General features: G+C 40.7%; 1 protein-coding gene across 3 annotated transcripts in view; it reads left to right on the forward strand.

Moving 5' to 3' along the window:
* The window catches only part of rbfox1 (RNA binding fox-1 homolog 1), a 174026-nt gene that overhangs the window by 109471 nt on the left and 40311 nt on the right, over positions 1-24244 (forward strand). For 2 of the 3 annotated variants that reach the window (XM_022764913.1, XM_022764914.1), the window contains exons 3-8: positions 5770-5916; positions 6085-6138; positions 8023-8115; positions 15980-16040; positions 21525-21578; positions 24060-24192. In XM_022764913.1, the coding sequence (XP_022620634.1) occupies positions 5770-5916; positions 6085-6138; positions 8023-8115; positions 15980-16040; positions 21525-21578; positions 24060-24192 (542 nt within the window). The remainder of the gene's footprint in view (positions 1-5769; positions 5917-6084; positions 6139-8022; positions 8116-15979; positions 16041-21524; positions 21579-24059; positions 24193-24244) is intronic. The other variant, XM_022764916.1, reaches the window with a different exon arrangement.

The following is a 24244-nucleotide window of genomic DNA, read 5'->3' on the forward strand; positions in this document are numbered from 1 at the left end:
GTAAAAGTAACTGGATGACTCTGCTGTAATTAGTTACTTTACAAGTTATCACATCTCCTGCTTTCCCACATGGTATTATTAAGTGTTGATGCCATTTATTTGTTAATTAAAGAACACAATGAACTTTAATGTTAATGACATGCTGAGGGCTCTTACATTTTATTCTATAATTCCCACATTACTACTGATGCTGCACCAATTCCACCCGCCAAACTCATGCTGTTTTACCCTCACTTGTGAACAAGACCTCGAGACACGTTATATATTATTTAGTTATATATCACTGAAAAAACAAAAAAACAGATCTTTGTTTTCCCTTCTTTTCTCTCCTGTTGATAATCTCATGACCCTGAAGATTTATCAGGAGTCCCCCTGGATGGGCCCAGCCCCTCTGCTTGGAAACACTAAACTACCTAGTTAAAACTAGCTCCACTTCAAGCAGCGCCAACAGTAAAATGCTGCTTATAAAGCAACGCATCAATTAACAGTATTTTCATATCATAAAACATCACAGAGACCATTTGTCTTTAGAACAGGCGCATTCACTTTTGACACTTTAAGTATTCATAGCTGATATTACTTATGTGCCTTACATAGGATTGTTTGGAGTTCTATTGTTACTTTAACTTAAGTAAATAATCTACTTCTTCCACCACTAACTGTTGGTGAAGGTGTATAATTAAGGCTACAGTAATAGCCTTGTAGTAAAGACTTTAAAGTTCCTCTCCAGACATGTTTTAAACTCTGTAAAAATCCTCTGCTATGATTTATATTTAGTTTAACATGGTTTTCACACATTAAACTGGATCTAAAGCTCATCTAATCTTACTTCCTGATTGAGAAATCTGGATCAGGCCTTTAGCCCCGCCCACCACCTGCTTGCTCTAGTCAGACCCAGACTCAGATGAGGAGTCTGTTGAGACCAGAATCAGAGACTAGCAGACGTATCAGAAAAGTCAGCATAGTTAGCATCTTTTACCTGTTCATATTGTTTGTTAGCTTGTAACTGTCAGTGGCTGACACAGTGTTAGCGGTTGTGCTAATGCTAACTCTGGCTCTCTGTACTGACAAGTTTTCAGGTTTATTTAGCCCCGCCCCCTATCCTCATAATTTGACAGGATTGGTTCCTTAGGTTTGTGACGTATGAAACCCTGGCTGTCTGAATCTGTGTTTATGAGACTGTCATTGGTTCACTGCAGTTCAAGGTGGAAACACTCAGTCATGGTGCTGATGATTATTTCACTCATCATATGTCTTGTGTTATATAAAAACATCATATGGATGTTAACAAGGCAAAACACTGGATTTTAACTTTAAAGACACATCTCCTGCTTTCCTACATAGTACGATTAACTGTTGATGCCCTGTTTTAGACTCAAGACTCACTTTGGAAGGGTGATAACATAATGTGCTTAGCACCATTGCATTTAATTCTGCATTTGTAACACTAGCTGGACGCTGCAGCTGACCAGGTCCTGGTGTTCCCAATGACCGATGAAAATAATGTCATGCGACAAGCTGAGGCTAGATTGCTTATCTATACTAAATCTTGTCTTAAGTCTAATTTTGTCAAACTCCAGAATGATTTAGAGAGTGGTGTTCTTCCTCAACAGCGTCATCAACACACGGATACAGATATGCAGACGTTTTCAGAGCTTTATTTAACGGTGTGGTCAACCATCCTCACGAAGCTCCAGCTGAATGAATATACAACTTCAGTTCACCTGGATAAAATTGTGGCCCATGTAATTTGAAAACTGCACTATTACCATTTCAGCCATAACTAGCCACAAGCTAATGTAAATCTACTTTTACTTTACTTCATGATTTAATTCACTTCATAACTAAAGACACAAAGCAAAAATAATAATAGATACAAAGATTCCAGTATATTAGCAGATAGGGTGATAATTCAATACTCTTGTTAATCCCTTTTAGTATCATATTATAATAATAATTTGATCAAACTATATTATCATTTTATCAAAGTAAAAATATAATTTTTTTTTGTTAAAATCCATTAACTTATTTACATTTCTGTCCATATCATTGACTGTAACAGTTCATAAAAAGCATTTAGGAAGTAGCACAGCGTGCTGTAGGTATTTAAAAGAACACTGTGCTTGCTGCAAGTATTTAGAAAAAGTGAAGCCAGTTTTGGGAAACACTTATAACGAATGATAAAAGGCTGTAAATGGATGGACTTAGTGTATCTGCATAATATTTAGTGGCTGGGGGTGGGAATCGGGATCTCTCTGCCGCTCTCAGTAGCATGAGTGTGTGTGTGCTGTGTGTGTATCCAGGAAGAATGACCTCATCTGGTCGGAGTGTTTATGGAGCAACGTCAGCCTCCCTGTGAGCCCCATGCTGTGTGTGGTTAGGGAGGGGGGAAGTAGGAGAGAGAGAGAGAGAAAAGATTTTTATAAACTTGCAATGAAACTCACATCATATATGCCCAAGTACACACATACGTATGTCCAAGTGATCACATATTTCCATCCAGACACACTGCAGTGGCATTTTCTGTCAACAAAAGTGACATGGAGACAAAGTGTAGGTGAAAAGAAAGGTTCATTCTCCCCAGAGGATGAACCCTCTCCATATTTGGACCAAACATTTCTGCATTTCATAGGGAATGAACTCATCTTATTTTAATGATCCCACTGCCTCAACTCTGGAGCCGCCGTCAGAACAAACTGTACTGGAAAGAAAAATATCAAAAAAATCTAAACTCAGGGTCCATTTACTGTGGTTTTCCAAAGCTTGGTCCGTTGTGTCAACTCAAGTCAATTTTTATTTATCAGAAGGCACTTTTCAAATAGAGCAGGTCTAGAAAGTACTCTTAATAACATTAATTACAGAGACCCAACAATTCCCAACATGAGCAAACACTTGGCAACAGTGGCAAGAAAAAAAACTTCCTTGAGAGTGTTACCACTGCAGTGAGTTGGTTCAACCACAAATTGGGTGAAAGCAAAAGTGTCAATAATCACTAGAAAGGCTTTACTTAGAGGTCTGAAATTTGACTTATAGATTAATGCCACACCCCCACCTCGCTCAGTAGCTCCAGCTGCATGTGCATTAGTGTATGCCAAGCGGCAACCTCTGAGGCTGGAAAAAAAGGGTCAAAACCTGCAGTTCCTCTAATGACCACTAGAGTCTGGCTCCAACAGTGAGTCAATCCCCATAGACTCCCATGTTAAAATGTCCAACTTTACAGCAGAAATAAACATGTTTACAGCCTGGTACAAAAACAGTTTTGGTCTCTAGAGCTAATTTCCTCCTTCATGACAACTGTTTATATAACTCACCTATTTACATTTTATAAGACTTAAAGTTAAGCATAATTGAGGGTGTTGCCTCTTTGAGTGACAAGAGGGTGAGCGTCATGCAAGTCTCGGCTCCGCCCACGGAGCCAGATTAGCTGGGAGCTAGGGGCGGAGTCAGGCACTGCCAAGATGCGGACAGTGGAGCAGCTCACTCTGAGCTTCAAAACTGCTCTTCAGAAACCTGTAGGTGACATCACAGAGGCTACGTCCATCTTTATTTACAGTCTATGGTGTAATGTTATCCTTCCTCATTAAGAGGAAGGATAACATTTGGTTTAATCCATGTTTCACAGAGACCAGTCATTCATCATCAGCATTAGAGGCTTTTGTTTCAGTGCCTTCTCTGTTTCTGAACAACAGGTTCTAGGATAAAGAATGACTTTAAATATAGAAAGTTTTTCTCTTTAAGCCTTTTCACTACATCGTCTCTCCAGGTTACATTTCCTTGTCTTCTTTCCTTCTCTGAGAAGCTGATGTTGGCAATCATCACTGTTTGATATCTCCAATATGTCTGAAACGGCTCTACACTCAGCCTGGCCTCACCTCATATCAGTGTCTGATGCCAAAAGGGATGAGATGAAGATGCTTTGTCTCGCTGTTTGTTTGTTTTATTTCTCCAACGCTCGTGTAGGCGGATGTCGCCACGGACTCTGCACAGATGGCAGTCGCTGCTGTGTGTGTACAATCCTTTCCATATGTGCTCGTATACACCTAGGCGTTGCGTGGAAGACTTGCAGTCTGCTGGCCTTATGCTGCTTCTTCTTTTCAAGCTCACACACCCACACACGTACACACACACACACACACACACACACACACACACACACACACATATGCAGACTGTATTTTTAGCTGGCCTGGAGCCTGGGACTGGGAGACAGAGACGGAGGGAAGAATGGAGAACATTGTCTTTCTGTAGGATCATGATTTTAGTATGTTACACGTGGATATGGCAGCAGTTCTCATGCTCACTTTTATTATTCAACCAAAGAAGAAACACAGTCACACCTCAAATTATGTCAGTTATGTCACACACTTTTCTTTGACTTGTCAGAGAGGTGTCACTCTGATTTAATTCTTATCTTTTGAGGCCAGTTTTTGGTGTTGTGGGTGTTACCCTCCCCTGTCACTGTGTGTAGATATTACAGTAACTCATGAACAAGACTTGTCCATAAATTAAAGTCAAGAAAGAGACAATTTTTGCAACACACACATGCACACACACACTCGCGTAACAGGAGACTGTTGAATCCTCTCCTGTGTTTCACAGCTGTTGATCTCACTCACATTGAGAACTAAAGGACAAACACTGCTAATTGCTGATACTGTGCACGTGTGTGCACGAGCATCTCTTATGTCTGTGTTTTTGCGTATAGAATTCTGTCCCGTTAAGACTCATTATGTGTTTTTGTCTGATTTATAACTTCCCTCTAATTCGTGGTCTCTATGGATCACCTGAGCTCTGATACTGGTGTGGGTTTCCAATGAATGAAGCTTTAGCTTGACGCTCTACTCAGTCTCCACGTCTTAATCCGCTTCAAAAAAATCCACAGGACCACTCGGTAAAGCTGAGCTGTTTACTTCAACACGGATGAAAAAAAGGTTATTAACTAATTAACAAAAATTGAGAGAGAGAGCGAGAGGTGTGGCTCGCTCTCAGGGACCAATTTCATCACTTGCAGTTACACAGAGCACACACACACACACACACACAGGGGAGAAGGAGTGAGCTGCCAGCTGCCGTAAATACAGGTAAAATGGATCGGAAAAGGCATGTTCACCCAGGTGTTGTGTTTACAGCTGGTAAATACCTGTGTCTACTACAGAGTCATTTTACGTGTGAAATGCTGATTGTACTCTTCTCCATATGAGACAAAAGCCCAACGTTAGAGGGTCTTAGCGGGTTTTTTGATAGTGTTATGTTTTAAAATCAATCTGCACATTCATGTAGAGACACAGTGCGCTGCCACCTGTGATACTGTGGCGTGGAGTGAACATGACTTCCCCACGTTGTGTTTACTTTACTTTTTCATCTCAGTGTCCTCACCGTCAGGTCGTACATGCTGACGACTGGAAACTCTCCCAGCTGACGCTCCACTGACAAGGGGCACAAAGACTCCACAGGGGGAGGGAGGGGCTCTGTCTTTTGTTCCATCAGCACTTTGCTCTGACCACCCCATTTAAAAGACACTGGTTCCTGCACAGCTACGCGCGGGGGTTTAATACCAAAAAACTTCTAAGGTTTAATTATGTACTGAAGAGCGTTTGAGCAGTGATGCAACTGGTAATGATGGGAAAAATTGTGCCAATAAATGTTTGAAGTGAACATGATTTGAATCAGCAAACCCCCCCCAGATCAATACAAGAAGTTTTGTACTATCACACAGACTGTGTCATTTTAAATAATGTCAAGTGTCAATGTCTTTGTTCTGTTTTCCAGCAGACAGATGATGCGGCACAGACGGACAGTCAGCCGCCAACACAGACCGTACCTGAAAGCACAGACAGCAAGGCCCAGCCCAAGAGACTTCATGTCTCCAACATCCCCTTCAGGTTCAGAGACCCAGACCTCAGGCAAATGTTTGGCGTAAGTGCGACAATATCTGACCATACATACATACACAAGTGTGGGTTAAAAAAAAAAAAAAAATCTGTTGAAACTGTTGTGTTTTAATTTTTTTCCAAATTGAAAAAAATATCAAGTGATTTAAAAATGAACGACTCAGCATTTCTGCTTTTGCTTGTTTCTTTACAGCAATTTGGCAAAATCTTAGATGTGGAAATCATCTTCAACGAACGCGGTTCGAAGGTACATGGTGTTTCTGTTCTATTTCAATTTTAATTAATTGCTTCTGCTTCTTTGTGTTTGTTTAAAGTCTCACTACTGGATCAACATAACAACATAAAAAATCAGGCCTTTCTCAGTACAGTCTCTGCAAAGGTTGAAGTAATGTTTGGAGTTTGAACTTTGCAATGTACATCTCAACACACCTGTGCAGTATAGCCAGAGTTCATATTGTGCAGCAGACTTCATCTACAAGGCCAGTTCCTGAAATAACTAAACCCTGCCCTGCTCATAGAAAATAATAATATGAATTCTAACTATTCTCATCTAAAACCATGTATGATAACCATTTCTCACAAGGATGGTCTCAAAGCATCAGCTGACTGGGCAGTACAAGAACATCTGGACTTCCGTACACTTGGCTACATGCTGATTTTGAGTTAGGACTGTATTTGGTCCGTGACTGATGACTTTCATAAGTCCATGATAGCACAAGTACAGACCCGACTGTGTTATTGAGGAGGCCCATTATTTTACCACAACAAAACACTGCGCTGCAGCACAACAGGATCTCTGCAGCCAATGATACACTCAGTGATAAATCACATTATTGAGGGACAATGAGATTTTGATATTGATGAAAATGTTGCAGATTGATGTTCAAAGTTAATCAAGTATATAAATAAAGTTTCCACATTAACAAGCCAGAGAGTCATGGCTGATCAATAGTGGTTTATTGAAATGTCCTCCGTAGAACAACAGGCTTCTTTTACACTGAGCCACACTGGTGTTCATCAGAGATGAAGCTCCTTTTAAAGTCCTTAAGCTCCTGAGATTTTTAGAATAAGACTATTTGCTGTTTATGAGTTCTTGGATTTGGCTGATGTGCTGAGCTTCCTGTTATAACTCAGTCTTTTTTTTTTTTTTCACTTCACTCTTTTGGTGGATTTAATTTCCTCTATAATGACTTCATCAGAGGAATCTATTTGCCGTACCACCTTGCAGTATGGGAACATAGCAGCAGATGATTTATGTCCAACTACATTGTTTGCGATTGTCATAAAGCCCTGCTACAAAAGCAGACATTTATTACTGAGCCATGTTATTAACCCTTGAGGCCTGAGTGTAATGGGACAGTGTAGGTAATGAATGGGAGAAAATAGTGGAGGCTTCAATTCCAATGACTCACAGTTGTGAATAAATGTCTTACACAGTATTGCGATTTGTTCACTGTTCACATTCTTCACAAATTCAGAACAGGATTAGGTTAGGTTTCAGCCAGTAAAATCTACCTTTACCGTCTAAGAATGAGAAGCCTCTCTTTGTCCACCTCTGTCTGAAATCTGCCTAAACAGTTACCCAGTGTAGCATAAACAGACCTGTGCACACATCCATGTCTGTGTCCAATTTAGAGTGTGCTTGATCAGTAAAGTATCAATCTTGACGATTCTCATTTTGTTGTCCTTGGCGACACCCATGGCCATACATGGAGATTGCAGGTTTGTTTTTGTACCACAAAATTTGTCTTAGTGACTCATGTTCCTTGTGATTTTGCTTGTGAGTCATCAATGGGTCATACGCTCAGTCATACCCTCATTGGAATTAAAAAAACATCTTTGTGATTGCCACTTTAAATTGCAACTGCATATGTGTCATGCTAGAATGAAAAGCTTGACAGGCTTAGCAACTGTTCCTAAGGAGGCGGGGCTTTGTGCAGAGTCAATTTGCTTTTTTTTTCTCAGACCTGTGTAATATTATTGGATATTGGTTAATATAGGATCATAAAGCTGAAAATCTTGTTATTTGTTGTGCTCCTATTGACGCAAGCCACTGTTCACTGTAATGTTGAATATGATATGTGCAAAATAATGTGCATGTTGTTCTTGCCTCTCTCCATCCTGCATGCAGGGTTTTGGGTTCGTAACGTTCGAGCATAGCGTGGACGCCGACAGGGCCAGAGAGAAATTACATGGCACCGTGGTAGAAGGTCGTAAAATAGAGGTGCATGTTCTCAAATATTTCTCTGGACTTCCTCCTTCTCCCTGTCCTCCTTTTACCTCTTTTTGTGTGAACATGTGTGTTTGTGTGTTTGTTTGTGTGCGTGAGCGTTTGACAGTCTACTGCCACACTCCATCTTGCCATCTTTCTCATGACATCAAACTGAGTCTCATCATTTCCCTTTCCTTGTGCAGTCTCATTAACCCAAACACAAATAAATATCAACATGTGACTAGTTCAACATTATTGTATGTGAGAGACTTTGCTTGTTTTATTTTTTGTTTGTTTACTATTTTGTTCCTTTTTCCTATTTTACTTGATTTTGTACTGTCAAGGAAATTGGCCTTACCAAAGATTTAGAAGTGGAAATCCACAGTAGACAGCCCTAATAGACAGACATTCAGTATTTGTGTTTATAAAGGTGCAAAGATTGCTTTGGATTTTGGTCCTGAATGTTCAAAAGCAAAGATGTTTCTTTAATATGCGAGGAGCTTTTTCCAAAGAAAAAAAAGTCCTCAAATCTTACTTATCCATGGACAGAGGAAGTACTTAGGAATTTGAAGACACCTGGAGAGCGAAATGCAAGGTTCACAACTGACCTGATTCAGGAGCATGACATTACTTAAGTGCTATTTCACTTTCTTGTGTCCCCTCAATGGAGTAGACACAAGACGCCATCGGCCTTGAAGCATAACTCTGTCCATTTTTGATCTGAGTTTCAACAGAAAGTTGTTAATACCTTAAATTATGACTGGTGTAGATCACTTTCCACCAAATACCGTAGAGGTAGCATGTGGGATTTACTACATGGACGACACTTTGGAAGGGAATCACATGAGTTCCTGATGGTTGGGCAGAATTGGCACTGAACAGTAGAACAGGCTGGGGCTTTGAAGAGTTATTAAACCTACAAGTGCTTTAATGGACCACTTTAGGTTTTGCTCCCATCTATTGCATTGCAGTTACAATCTCCCATCGGTCACCAGGCCATGCCCCCACCTGTTGTAACTACACATATAAAATCTTTTATTTCTATGATTGTACCCTGAAAATAATAGTATCCGGGTCACCTCCATCCATCCATCCATTCATCCATTGATCCATCTACTTTCAATTAATTATCTAGGTCACAGTAGCAACACGCTAAGCAAGGTAGCCAAGAAGTTCTCCAGCTCTTCCTGGGGAATTTTGAGGTATTTCCACAGCAGATGGGATATGTAATCCCTCCAGTGTGTTCTGTGTCTTCTCTGGGGTGTCCCAGTTGGACCTCCCCAGGATACCTACATAGGAAGGAGGGAAGGCCAGGAGGAATCCTAATCAGTTCATCAGAGTTCCAAAGCATGTTAATTAGCTCCTCTTAATGCAAAGGGGTAGTGGTTCTACTCTGAGCTCCTTATGAATATTCTCACTCTGTTTCTAAGGGTGAGCCCAGAGCTCGCAACTGTGAGGTTTGAGGTGTGGATTGGCAAATGGACAGGTTTGTATCAGGCTCAGCTCTGTTTTCACCACAACAGTCTGATACATCATCTACATGTTGATCTCAGTTGATTTTACGCTCTATCTTAGATGACGAGACCCCGAGTTATTCAAATTCCTGCCATATTTATTAAGCAAACAGATAGCATTGCAGATAACCTGCCATGTGTGGTGCATATCTTGCAACATCAATCTCAAGCAGAATAAATAATCCAACCAGCAGTTCCTGCAAAATATAATAAGCCTGGAGTTCTGTACAGTGTACCTTCTGGTACATGTCTGTTCGAGAAAGGTTATCCCTAGACACAAGTAATCCACCAACTAACCTCAGCAGGTCTTACATGCTAAAAGAGACTAGACTGTAGCTCATCTTAAGTGAATCCTTTACGACACACTGTAGAGGTTTAGAAAGGCAACTGGACTTGCTTGAGGTTCTTGAAGATGTTTCACCTCTAATCCGAAAGGCTTCGTCGGTTCACTTTCCTCCACTTTACTGACATAAAGTCAAATTAATTACATTTTACACAGCCTCCAAAAGTTTGACATTCATGTTTTCAGGTTAACCCAGATATAATATACACTGCTAAAAATTCAAGGGAACACTTCAGATCTTGATTAACTTATTATTCAAGTTGAAAATCTTACTGATGTACATTGTTTAATTTTTTGAGAACAAAATGACATAACACTGGTCAATGGAAACCAAAATCATCAACCCACTGAGGGCAGGATTCACAAGCACACCCAAAATCAAAGTAAGAAATTGAAATCACAGGCTGATCCAACTTGCGTGAATTTCATCATGGCAACTCATAATGTGACTCAGTAGTGTCAATGGCCCCCGCGTGGCTGTATGCACTCCTGGCAACGTCTGGACATGCTCCTGTTGAGTCAGCAGATGGTGTCCTGAGGGATCTCCTTCCAGACCTGGAGCACCTGGACAGTCTGTGGCGGTACTTGGTGGCGTCGGATGCACCGATACATAACGTCAAGTGCTCAATTGGATTTAGGTCAGGGGAACATGAGGGCCAGTCAATGGCATAAATGCCTTCATCATCCAGGAACTGCCTACACACTCTGGCCACATGAGGCAGGGCCCACTGCACCAGCGTGAGGTCTGACAATCGCTCTGAGGATTTCATCCTGGTACCTAACAGCAGTCAGGGTACTGTTGGCTATGACATGGAGGTCTGTGTGACCCTACAAGGATCTGCCTCCCCAGACCATCACTGATCCACCGCCAAACCGATCATGCTGGATGATGTTACAGGCAGCATAACGTTCACCACGGCGTCTCCAGACTCTTTCACGCCTGTCACATCTGCTCAGTGTGAACCCTCTCTTATCTGTGAACTGAATGGGGCGCCAATGGCAGACACCAATTCTGGTGTTCTCTGCAAATCGAGCTGCAGGATGCTGGGCTGTGAGCACAGGTCCCACTAGAGGACATCGAGCCCTCATGCCACCCTCATGGAGTCTGTTTCTGACAGTTTGGTCAGAAACATGCACACCAGTAGCCTGCTGGAGGTCATGTTGTAGAGCTCTGGCAGTGCTCCTCCTGTTCCTCCTCTCAGAAAGGAGCAGGTACCGGTCCTTCTTGTGACCGCATGTATGGATGCAAAACACAAAACTACAGAAGAATCAGTCAGGAAGGATCAGGAGAGAGCAACTGTCTGTGGCCACCACATGTAAAACCATTCCCATTTTTGGGGGTTGTCATGCTTTTGCCTCTCCATTGCACCTGTTTGCACCAAAGCAGGTGAAACTGATTCACAATCACTTGTGCTTCCTAAATGGACAGATTGATATTGATGTTATACAGTGACAATTAAGTGTTCCCTTAATTTTTTGGAGCAGTGTATAATGTGGTCAGGTCCTCAACAGCACCAGTTCCAGGCCACTAGATTCTGTAGAAGGAAGACAGTCATGTGGACCCATACAGGGACAATGTTGCCTACTCTCTCCCCCTCCCTTGCTCCATCTATCATTATTTTTGAATAACCCTGACAATATAGGTATAAAATGAAAACATCCGCATTTGTGAGATACAGACAATCCCTAAGGTGATACATCCGCCTCTGTCTCTCCTTTGGACCTTTTCAGTTATTTATGACACCAGCTTTGACATTTAGTGTCTTCTATTCTCTTAGATCAATGCAAGCATCTCATCACCATCCAGCTAGAGTGTTTCCAGCTTCATGCTTTTTCCTTCCCTCAACCCTTTCCTTTCCCTTTCCTATTCTTCCCAACACCACAACATTAACCTTGTGGTTCTGTTAGGTGTAGCCCTTATTTCTTAGCTGCATACTACTAGTACTATCCAGCTACCACAGTACAACCTGTGTTGGTGCAGTTGACCAAATGTTATTTTATGCCAACAAATTCTTTTAGGTCATTATCCTGGCATTGCAAAGCCACTTCAGTCCACCACATTCTTGTTGCATACCATGAAGTCCAGACAAACTAAAGCTCAGTTCAGCTCTGCCACAATTTACTGACATGATCCAAAGCACTCACATAAGCAGAGTTCACTTTTACAGTTTCCCTCTGACACTTTGTGCTCAGGATATGTAGATCCGCTGAAGAGCCAAAAGCTAATAATAATAATAATAATAATAACAATAATAATATCTTAGATTTTTATAGCACTTTTCAAGGTATCCAAGGGTGATTTACAGAGTAAGAAACACAAAGTAAATGAATAAAACAAATAAATGAAAACAAGACGAGACAGACTAGGGATGGCAATGCTTGGAGGAGATTGTAGGAGATGAGTGAGCTAGAGGCCACGGGCCTTGGTGAACAGGATGGTTTTCAGCAGCTAAACTGGGCAACTGTCTCTCTGTCACGCTTGACACGAGAGAGTACAGGCTTCTACTCTGACCATATTCTGCAGGAATAAGCTTCATCAAGGCAAAGGGACCTACTTGATTCCAAGGTTTAGTCCAAGTAGCTTTCCTTTCATTCCCACCCATGGCAACACTAAATGCATTAAAATTCTCCAGTGTCACACTTTAAAGGTTCTATTCATTAAGGCCTCCCAACCACCCAATACTCCATAACATTGGCATAATGGCAGCTTCCATTTCCTCTTTACGTAGTAGTTTTCCTTGACAAATTGAATTGACTGAAACAAGCACATCTTCCAACTATTTTTTTTGCAGTTCAGATTCACGTCGACAAGACAGTGAACAAAATTTCCAAAAGGCATGGTTGACCACACTCACCATGCTACATACCACTCATCCTCTCATTGCTGGAATCCATGCTCCTCTTGTCCTTGTTCCCTTTTCTGAGTTGCCCATACACCTTGACACACTGGCTTGTCTAGCTACCAACACCCTTTACCCAACTGGAACACTTGTTTCCTTTTTACAATGTTAGCCGTTACTCTGATCTCAGGCTGTTTGCACTTTTACAGCCATTCACCTGGTATTAATATGTGATCTGTGTCTGGATCAGAAAGAAACACAATAATGCAAGGTGTGATGACACACATCAGGCAGGTCAAACTGAAAGCTTTTGGATCGGACAGACCACATTTGAAAAGGCCAGACTACTGCTGTATCCTAATTCAGGGGCCGCATCCTTCAGAGGCTGCACTTGAAGACTGATTGCGTCACAATGGCGCGACTAGGCTGTCCCATTTCAAAGGCTTTGTCAAATGTGCCCCAGGAAATGTATCCATATTTTCCTGAGCAACAAAGGCTCCAACAGATGAATCCTTTGTGGCCCCAAATATCCCAAGATTCTTTGCACACAAGTAATGAAAATAATATGGCAGCAAACAACACCGACAAGTACTGGGCTTCAGCTCAGTTGAACAGCTAATAGTACAACTGTTAAAACCAAGGACCTTAAAACCTCAAGTTAGGAGTGGTGCTTGGTGGCGTAACAGTAAGGGCAGGCACAGCTGCTGAAAGCAGAAACCCTCCGTAGGCCAGACCGTCTCATTTTGGTTCAGCCTTTGCGGTCTATGACGGCCATGAAGACCACGTCACGACACAGTTTGCATCTCTGCCTTTCCTATGTCAAGCTGCCAGTCAGAAAGGTACAGACGAGCTCTTCTGCTGCAAAGGAAACATAACTAGACCACTCGCAGCAGCATCATTTAGAAGGCATTCAGACCAGTGTTGAAACAGACCTGTGTTATAACAGAGCACCATACCCATGGATGTACTGACAATTATCACTACATTAGTGTGATACTGAAGAAAACTTAAAAATGTGATGATTCTCAGGCAAGTTCTGAGTAACTTTTATCTATGATTGAAGTGGATTTATTGTTTAGCGGATCATTATTTGCAATGGACTTTTATGGCAATGGACATTGCAGATAAACAAGTAAACTCAAGTTTAAAATCCCCTCTGGCGGGTGGGTGGGCGGGTGGGTGGGTGAGTCGGGCTAAATTACCAGAGACCACAGGGAATATTTTATCACCCACCTCCCACTGTAATGTTAATCCCATCCAAATTGGGAATTCCAGAGGCTCGTAATTCTTAGATAACAATCTCGTTAATTCAGAAAAACAGGGCAAATGAAATGAATGCATGCTGTATTGAACAAACTATCAGATCAAAGGTTCCTCAAAGTCCTAATGCAAGATCCGTTCTTTGGAAGTGAAACAGGGAGACGCCATCCAGCCTTATTTCTGGAATCTATAAAACCATTAAACCATCTAAATTCTGCCTTGTTTTTTAATAACAAGCTGAGTGCCTTTGCATTTACAATAACAAAAACTTTATTAATTAAAGTTCAATCATGTTATCTAATCTACCTTCTTCTAATCTAACAAGTTTAGTTTTGGAATCTTTTCTCCACTGGCTGTTTCAAACCATGAAACCCAAGCTCAACCCTCATCACCATCAGTTCATCTGCCCAGCTTCCTGCTTCCCTACTGAATTAACACTATGATCTGACAGCTGCAGGATTTTGCACAATTTAAGGTAGCGAGGCACAGGAAATAGTGTGGTAGGGACAGTAAGCTACGGCCCTGGTAGCATCAAAACTGCATAAAATGAACTTACGATAACATTCATTTACATCTTTTTGTGTTTCATTACAGATCAATGAAACTATGTGTTAGGAAAAAATAACAATTAGTCAACATGTAGTCAACTCCATAGCGAAGAGGGTTTCGGTCCAGTCATGGATGATGACAGCTTGTCTGGACAAAATGGTCGGAGTTATGCTTTAAGAGAGTAGCTGACTGCTTGTACAGAGAGAGCTGAAAGAAAGAGTTTGTGCAGTGGAATGATTGCAAAGTTTTCTTGGCCACCTGAGTAAGATGCTGCTTATTCCTTTCTCATCCCCTCCTCCCCCACCATCCTTCCAACGGTAGCTTGTTTAGGGCCCCATCCAACACAGTTACAACGGTAACAGTACACAAACAAGTGGGAGGGGCCAAAAGGTTTGGGAATGGTAAGTGTGGGCGAGCAAGCCATTCTGCCAGCATTTCCTCTCACTCTTCCTCTCTCTTTGGAACGTTTGCAACGCTAAAACTCACGTGACATTTCTTTTTGAATTGTGGTTGAGTTGATGCTGTATATTGACATACATATTTTCTTGCGTGTCGGCGTGAGTGTCCATTCACTAAGTGTTCTCCTGAAGCTGCGTGTGCGAGCGATACTGACTGAGACATGAATTCGTTTGCACATCTGAGACTGTTGGAAACCCATTTATTTATTTGTTTTCTTTTACTTTGGAGGACGATGCACCCTTATTTTGATTTACCCTGTTAGCTGTTGTTTGGATTTGGAATGATTTGACTGGTTGATTGATTGACTTGGTTGGTTTATTTCAGTACATCTATGTTCTTTGGTTGTTTTTTGATCTTAAGATTTATTCTTGCGATGAATTTGAGAGGCTGTTGTCTGAGTGTGAATGCTTTGTGTTGCTTTCGTCACAACAGTTCTTCTCACGTTTTAAGGTCGACTGGATGTTGCATAATGCTCCCAACATTTTCTCTTCTCCCCTAACTCCACTGACATTTTCTTTGTCTGTTTTTTCCTCCTCCTTTTCCTCCCCACCGCATGCATCTTTACATTTACAAAACATCATTTTGCCAAGTGCATCTGTTGTTTCTTTACTTTTGTCCGTATGTTACTGAAATGTCACTAGACCTGGGGAGAGCATGCTGGAAAACGTCATAAGATAGTAAATATGCAAATGAGAAAGAAAACGGATTTGTTTTGGATGTGTTTTTAAGTGCTTCTGAATGCAATTTTGAAAACACATAAGTGACATGGGTGTTTGCCATGACACAGTGTACTGCTTTCTTTGTTTACAACATTAGGAAACGTTGCATGCAGATTTACTCTAACAAGTACAGCTCTTACTACGGACGCATATATATCATCACTTATGGAGCTCTCTCTTCACCTGCTGTAGGTCAACAATGCAACAGCCCGAGTAATGACAAATAAGAAGACTGTCAACCCATATGCAAATGGTAAGTCAATGTTTACAGCGCCTATACAACATATTCAACCCCTGATGGAACGATCTTAACACTGATCAACAAAAAAGATCCTTTAATGTCAAAGTGAAATCATCCCTACACTGATCTAGATCACAACAGACATGTTTGTGCTCACCAAAATCATCACTGGCGCAGCCAAAGGGTTTTAGAAATCACATAATAGCCTGCGTCTCTAGTTAAAATACAGCTGTATCTGGAAGGTCAAACTTTTGGTGAGTTATCATCCTTCACAATGAAGACGAAGAGACATCCCAAGCGACCTTGCCAAGAAGCTCGAGTCGGGGGATGGAAACAAGAATGTTTCCAAGTGACTGAACATCTCTTGCAGTCCTGTTAAAGCAGAGTAGGGGACTCTGGCTTTGTACTTCCAAGGTTCATGGAGAAGGGAAAAAGTCTGAGGAGGTAATAACTCCAGCAACAGTTTAAACAGGGATTGGTCACATATTGCTCCAGTAAGAAATACATCACATTTTCCCCCAAACAAAGAAAAACTGCCAAAAAGAAAAGAACACTCAAGCTTACCGTCAACTGAAGCAAGAAAAGATCCTGGATGAGCCGCCCACTCACGTTATGTCCCATCTAGGGGTGTCAAAAACACAGCTGGAGTACCCCATCTTCCCCATGTCCCAAGTAGCCACAGGAACAAATTTCTAGACTGTTTGTGAACCGATTTATTACTTAATAATAATAACAATCTTTTTTTATACCGCACATTTCAAAAGCTACATTACAAAGTGCTTGACAAAGAAAGTGAAAAATAAAAATCCATTAAATCAATAGATTTCAAAGAGAAGAAAAACAGATAAAACAATTCAACAATTAACTTTATGAGACAAAGCAATTCAAGAGAAAATAAAACCAGCAAAAGCTCTCGGATAAAAGTATGTTTTAAGAAGAGTCTTAAAAGAGGTTACTCAGCCGACCTGGTTTCCTCGGGCAGATCATTCCAAGCGAAGTGTTTCCAATGGGAGGAGAGTGTATTCCAGCTTCAGGGTGGACGAAGGCCAAAATAACAAACAAAACGAATCTATCTAGAAACAAAACAGCAACATAACCTGCCCAAATATAACAAAATGAAATTAAAACCAATCTTCTTAACTAACAAAACCAGGAGGACAAAAGAAAAAGGCGGTCCACCCCTACCAACTCTCGAACACCCTACACATGCCAAAAGTTACAAAGAGGCAGCAATAGTGTGGCTACAACATCTTGGTTCTTTATATTTGGAGAAAAACTAACAGGAGCCAATCAGCTGTGTCAATGCTGCCCACCAATCACAGGCACACACCAGGATGAGCCATACCTATTTACATACACTCGCTAATTCACACGCACAGACCCTTGTACCCATGTGCAAGGGTCTGTGGCCTGTGTACACATGTACACATGGGAGACTCTCAAGTCAGCTGAGAGAAGCTTTGATGGGAGCAACTCTGAGGTTTTTGGCCATCAAACAAAACGTCATGTGTGGTGTTAGGCAAGCACTGCACATCATCATAACATAGCAATCACAGATCCAGACTCTACAGCTCTGGGGTAGAAAGACCTGCATTAGAAGAAAACACAAAATTATGAGAGAGAGAAGGAGTCGAGTCAGTAACATGTATTATGGGATATGAGTACTATGCATGAGTACAGAAGCGGTTCTGTCTCAGGACAAATGTAAGCCTTTTAGAAGGATTCGTCAGCTTTTGGAAGTCGTGGCTCCTCGTCTTTCCTGTTCTCCATCCAGGGCTACAGCAGCTGATTAATGTGGTTTTCCAGGAGAGAGATTTGTCTGGCTTCTCAAGATGGAAATTTGTCATGGAAAACTATTTGCTAATGTACAGCAGCAAGGTCAAAGTGGTTGAGGTAACTAAATAGGGTTCCCTCATCACTCCTAACGTCTTGGGACAGTTATCTGGACAATATCCTGATCATCGCCCCACTCAGAGCTCATTCAAAGCTAACGCCGTCATTCTCTTGCTCTAACTCTGCTTATAAATGATCTGATTCGTGAATAGCACAAAAACTCTTCATCATCAGTATCATCAGGTGAGACACGTCTGGATATCCAGAGCTGCTGTTGTCAAAACTTGCCAATATCAGAGAAAATGCAGCTTTGTACTAAACCCAACACCCAGGCGACAGGACACTAATGTAGATGTCATTGTATCTGTGTTAAAGTGACAACAGCGCCTGCAGCGTCATGAGGCCAAACAGGCAAACACAACATTACCCACCATCACTTCAAGCCAGCATCCCAGGAATAAGAAACATAACAGTTTTTATTATCACTTTTGACATTTTGACACTAGAACATGGTCGAAGACAAATAGTTTGAGGAATACCGAGGAGATGATTGCTTCAATGAATGAATTACACTGGATAGTCCCAGGTCGGTAATGTTCTGGAGTCGGTGAGTCAGACTCTATATCTATTGAGAGTCTGTGGCTGGACTTGAAAACAGCTGTTCACCTGCGATCCCCATGCAACCTGACAGACCTGTGAAGAAGAATTTGGAGGACTTGTGGTGTCCAGATGTACAGAGCTAATAGAGACAGATCCACTATCAAGGCTGCAGCTGCTGTCAAAGGTGTTACTAAGTACTGACTTAAGCAAACAGGTATTTTAGATTTTAGATTTACAATTAATTTAAACTTAATCAAAGTCTGTTTTCACTTTGACATTTAAGTGTCCTTTTCTTTTGATTGGTGTCTAAAAAGCTCATTAACTCTAATTCGATTCAATGTCATCTCCCTAGGAAGTAATAGTACTGTAAGTACAAATGAAAGCTTCCAGCTGTGGATTTCAGGCCTATTCACACCCATAGACCACAGTAAAACTTGGCTGTTGCATTTGTGACATCACAGCCTGGATTTTAATTTCCTGTATTCTAGTTCCAGCCCATCCACATCTCAGAGTTCTTCGGTAATTCAAAAACATCTGTAGATGTACTCATTGACGCCTTTTCCACTAGTTTGGGAAAAAAAAAATATAGCCACTAAGAGCTTTGGATACAGGATTACAAAATGACACCTTTCTGTGCAAGAGTCAAGAGACATGTTACAAGAGAACACACAAAAATGTCAATAAGGATGAGTCGTACATTCATGGTCTCCAGATGATGTATCTTAATAACTTTGGTGATTCCCTGACTTTTCCTCTGGCACCAACACTTGGTTCACATTAAAGGTTTGGAGTGAACTGTCTCAACAAATATTTGTTTGTTTGCCATGAAGTTTGTTTCAGATGTTCATGTTCCCCTCAGGACCAACACTAATAACTCTGATGAACCTTTAACTTTTGATCTAGTGCCATCATCAGGTGAAAATCTCTAATTTCCATTCTAATACCTTCTAACACTTACATCGCCATCTAATTTGTGTTTATTGCTAATTAGCACATTTTAACATGCTAACTTGCTAAACTAAGGTCTTGAACCTGTACATGCTAACCATTATACCTGCTTAAGGTATGCATGTTAGAATTGTCTTCGTGAGTATGTTGCCATGCTAGCATTAGCATTTAGCCCAAACTACAATACAGTGACACAAGGCTGCTAGCATGGTGGCAGCCTCTTGGTCTTGTTGAAGTTTGACCCCTTTCTGCTGTAGCAGTTTTGGGCCTATTTTACAAACAACCTTTTCATGTAAACAGCTTGAAGTGAAGAAGACACATGTACAATTAAATGTATACACATACATTACTGCATTTATCTATCTCATAAGATATATAAGACATTCATTCACATACAAAAGAATATTTTTTTTGTCAGTGAACTTACTAAAATATAAATTATGATTCTTCCCATATGTCCTGTCCATTAGTGTACCAAATTTCAGGTTGATGTGTAAAAGTACTGGGGTTTTTGTGGTAAACCAAATCCAAAACCTTCATAAAGTGGCTAAGATGTGCTTCTCAGTATTGTAAGAAATACTAGATAATAAATATTACAATTATTATTATTATTTTTTTTTTTTAACAGATCATCTCTTGGTGCTAATGGCAAAAATGTTTATGAATAAGTTACTACCTACCACAACATGAGAGAATCATACAGAGAATGAAGAGGTGGATATCTGAGTGTCCAAAATGTCTCCAAACTATGATGAAGTATTAGGGCCATATTGATGAAAAAAAATACATTTTGAGAATAAAGCCATAATATTACGTGAAAAAAGTTGTAATTTTACAAGAATAAAGTCATAATATTTATAAGGAAAAAGTCGTAATATTACCAGAATTAAAAATGTAAAATTTTGAGAGATAATAAACATAAATTGTCGGAATATTACATCTACTAATCAAGCAGGTGAAAGGACAGTCAGTGTCAGCTGCTGTTTGTCTGTCTAACAACAGAATAGCCTCAGTTTCTTCACAATCTTTTCAATGTCCTGATGCTGATGATAATGATGATGAGCCTGAAGCCTGAACATGAAGTATCTCCTTATTTGTGAAACTTCACAGGATGCTCCATGCTCCACATTTTAAAGCTTCTGATATTTCCCCTCTAAAACAACACGTGACCTAAAATTTATTCTCATTATATTTTGAATTTTATTCTTGTAAGATTACAAATTTATTCTTATAATATTCTGACTGTATTCTCGAAATTTTAGATTTGTATTCCTAATACTCCGTCGTACCAAACAACAAGATGAAGCAGTATTGTCCAATTTTAGCAAATCGTTAAAAAATTTAAAGATCATCTGCCTGAAATTCAGCTCTCTCTCCGGGCCTCTGCAGGTCAGGTCTCTCTGTGCAGCAGAGATGATCTGGGATTATTCACGAGACCTAGAACAGCTGGAAATTCTAGATTTTTTCTTCTTCAGGGCAGAAGCAGAGAACACAACACAACATACGCCTATTTGATTTATATAGGCCTATTCAATTTTACTAGAATAACATACATATAAAAAATATTTCATATTAATTTTCATGAATCTTAAACATGTCTGTCTTCACATTTTCCCATTTTATAATATATCAACTGAGAGGCTTTGGGATGAATATATATTTCTGTAACATATGTCTGCAATATAACCCATACATATTTGTATCACCTATATGTCAATATATGAAAATGTTCCAATTACTAATAGGTTTCACATATAATAATCACGCATGTGCTTTTATTTTATATGTACATATATTTCATATATGGAAATTCAATATATGTACATATATTACACATCTGAAAATGAGCTGTATATGAATATAGTTTGTATCAAACAATTTTATATTTACATTTTATGTATGTCTATAATATAGACAATATATACGTATATATATATATATATATATATATATATATATATATAAAGGAGGAATACTCTCAAAACTAAGTCTGTTAATTAAATGTTAATGTGTTCTTAATATATGAATATATGTCCAGGTAGATAATAAAACACTGATCCCCTTCCTGTCTCTCTCCTCCTGACTGTCTGTGTCTTCTTCTGTGTCTTATTTCAGGCTGGAAGTTAAATCCAGTGGTCAGCGCTGTCTACAGCCCCGAATTCTATGCAGGTAAGAGGACATGCCCTTCTCCATCCGTCACCATCTTCTCTGTCCTTATCTTCCACCTCCTCATTCTACCTGTTCTTCAATTTTTTTTCTCCCCGACATCTTTATTTCGTCCTTCTCCTTTTCATTTTAACCTTTGTCACCCCTTCCTCCTCAGCTTACCTTCCAAGCAACAAGCAACCAGGCAATGTCTGTATATAGCCTGAGAACTGTGCTGAGTGGCACAAACGCAACAACACAATCTGTCATTTTTGCTGCAAAACAAACATACATCCTGCAGCACCCCCCGCCCACAAGCTGTCTGCAGCGTTCACCCCCCCAACCCTTAACCATCACCACCCAGCCCCCACCCTGTCATTAACCATGGCCATTAAGTTGAAAAATACCTGGATTTTGTGATAAGAGGAACAAAGACAGATAGAAGTGTGGCAGAGGAAGAGTGAAGGAAAGTAAAGGACAAGAGAGAAGGAAATCTAATTGTCCATTTCTGCAAGGACATTAAAAGGTATGAAATATATTTTGTAAATTAAAATCAATATTTTCAATTTCTCCAGACAGTCGTTTGTCTAATTCACCCCCACGTTCTTTTAATTACAAAATGGCTTTTTATTGATTTACCTTTGTCTCACCTTTCAAGTGCCCAAAATGCCATTGGGGCATGTGTGTGTGTGTGTGTGTGTGTGTGTGTGTGTGTGTGTGTGTGTGTGTGTGTGTGTGTGTGTGTGTGTGTGTGTGTTTGTGTTTGTGACTGTACAAGCTTTTTAGTAATTTGTCCTATTATGTTATTAACAGGCTCTTACAGCCAATCAGGGCAGATGCTAGGACGTCCTCTTGTGGTTGATTGGTTCAGAGGTTTTGATAGAAGAGCAGATTAAGACTATGTCCACATTAAGTCATTAAAATATTAAAACGAGACTAGGTCTAAACCTAGTACATGTCTGGACCGCCTCTGGTCAAATCCCGATTTTATAACTGCGACGTCCTCTGACAAAATCACCAAACACATCAATGAAAGACAAAGACTGAGCTGTGATTTCAGATGGATTTACTGTAACATGATCACTCAGAGAGAAAGTTGAAACAGACGCAATAACTCTCTTTTTTAAGTTATTTTTTCAGGCTTATGCCAGAGAGAGAGAGAGAGAGAGAGAGAGAGAGAGAGAGAGAGAGAGAGAGAGAGAGAGAGAGAGAGTGAGAGAGAGATGCCACAGGCCAGACTTGACGAGACTTGGTGGTGCTGGTGGTGGTGGTGTGATGGTGTGGGGAATGTTTTCCTCTTAACACCAATCAATCATGTACTGATTGTCACAGTCTGAGTATTGTTGCTGACCATGTTCATCCTTCATGGCCACAATTCACCATCTTCTAATGGCTCCTTCCAGCAGGATCATGCTCCATGTCACAAACTGCTTTCATCAACATGACAGTGAGTTCTGTGAACTTCAGTGAGTTCTTTTGCCACAGCAGAAAATTTAGTTGCAGCATCTTCACTTTCACTCACTCTCAGCTACAGCCTCCTGGCCTCAGAGCAGTTGTGAATCTTTGGCATCTTTTTTGCTGCCAGCACATGCTCCAGGGTAACTGAGGTGGAACCATCCATTGTTGAATATAACATGGGAGCTGGACATACACACTGAGGCCATGGGCCCAATACAGTGTCAGGACCATTTCAATGCAATTCATCAGGAAGGTTTTCAAAGGTTGAGGAGGGTTCACTCCCACACAAACGTTAGTGCATCCATTTTCAGCAACAACCCAGTTTGACTGTTTAGTGCTGCTTATCCTTACTACATATAACCACATGCACTAACATGTCAGTGCAGCATTGTTCAGTATCCTTATGTCCTCACCCTCTATGTGTATACACCAAGCACCTTTTCATTTAGTCCGTATCAGCAGCAGAGTGGAGGAACGTCAGTGTGACTTTAAGGGTTGCGGGCCACTCGGCCCTAAAATCAAGGTGACAAAAGATGAATAGGAACAATTACCAGCCTCACTCCTCTCCTTGTCTCTCTTTGAGAAACTCTTATCCTTTGGCTCAAACCTTCCATTTTTCATCAGGTCAATGAATGATTCACTGTTTCTATTAGCATTTTATTAGATCTCCTTTTGGAAGAGATGTATAATTAGGGTTGGAAATGGCACCTCGATCTCCTTCTCAACCTTCACTCACCCCGGCTCTCAAATTAAGCTTTGTGTCAGTCGCCCCCCATTAAGATTAATGATAAGTTATTAACAATACCACTGCAATAGCTCCACTCTGCTGCCACTGTCTCTTTATTCTTTCTTTCTCTTCACTTTTTTTGTTTGAAGTGGAAACAGGAGAACACTTCACACATTCTCTCCAGGACTCAAATGCTAATGTTGTCTAAAGGTGTAGAGCTGAACACGACTTAAATAAGCTGCAGATAATTTGTGTTCTTATTTTGGGGATTTTGTGACAACACAGAAATTGTGCAGCAATTCCAGTTCTCTGTCTCCCAGTCCCAGGTTTTCCCTACCCAGCAGCCAGTGCAGCAGCAGCGTACAGAGGAGCCCACCTACGGGGTCGAGGACGGACCGTGTACAACACATTCAGGGCAGCTGCCCCGCCCCCCCACATCCCAGCTTACGGAGGGTGAGCATCCTTCCTTGCTCTTCGTTTCTCCCTCTTTTGTCTCTCTTTCTTT

This window comes from Seriola dumerili, unplaced genomic scaffold, assembly GCF_002260705.1.
Source record: "Seriola dumerili isolate Sdu_G_001 unplaced genomic scaffold, Sdu_1.0 BDQW01000609.1, whole genome shotgun sequence".
Taxonomy (NCBI): domain Eukaryota; kingdom Metazoa; phylum Chordata; class Actinopteri; order Carangiformes; family Carangidae; genus Seriola; species Seriola dumerili.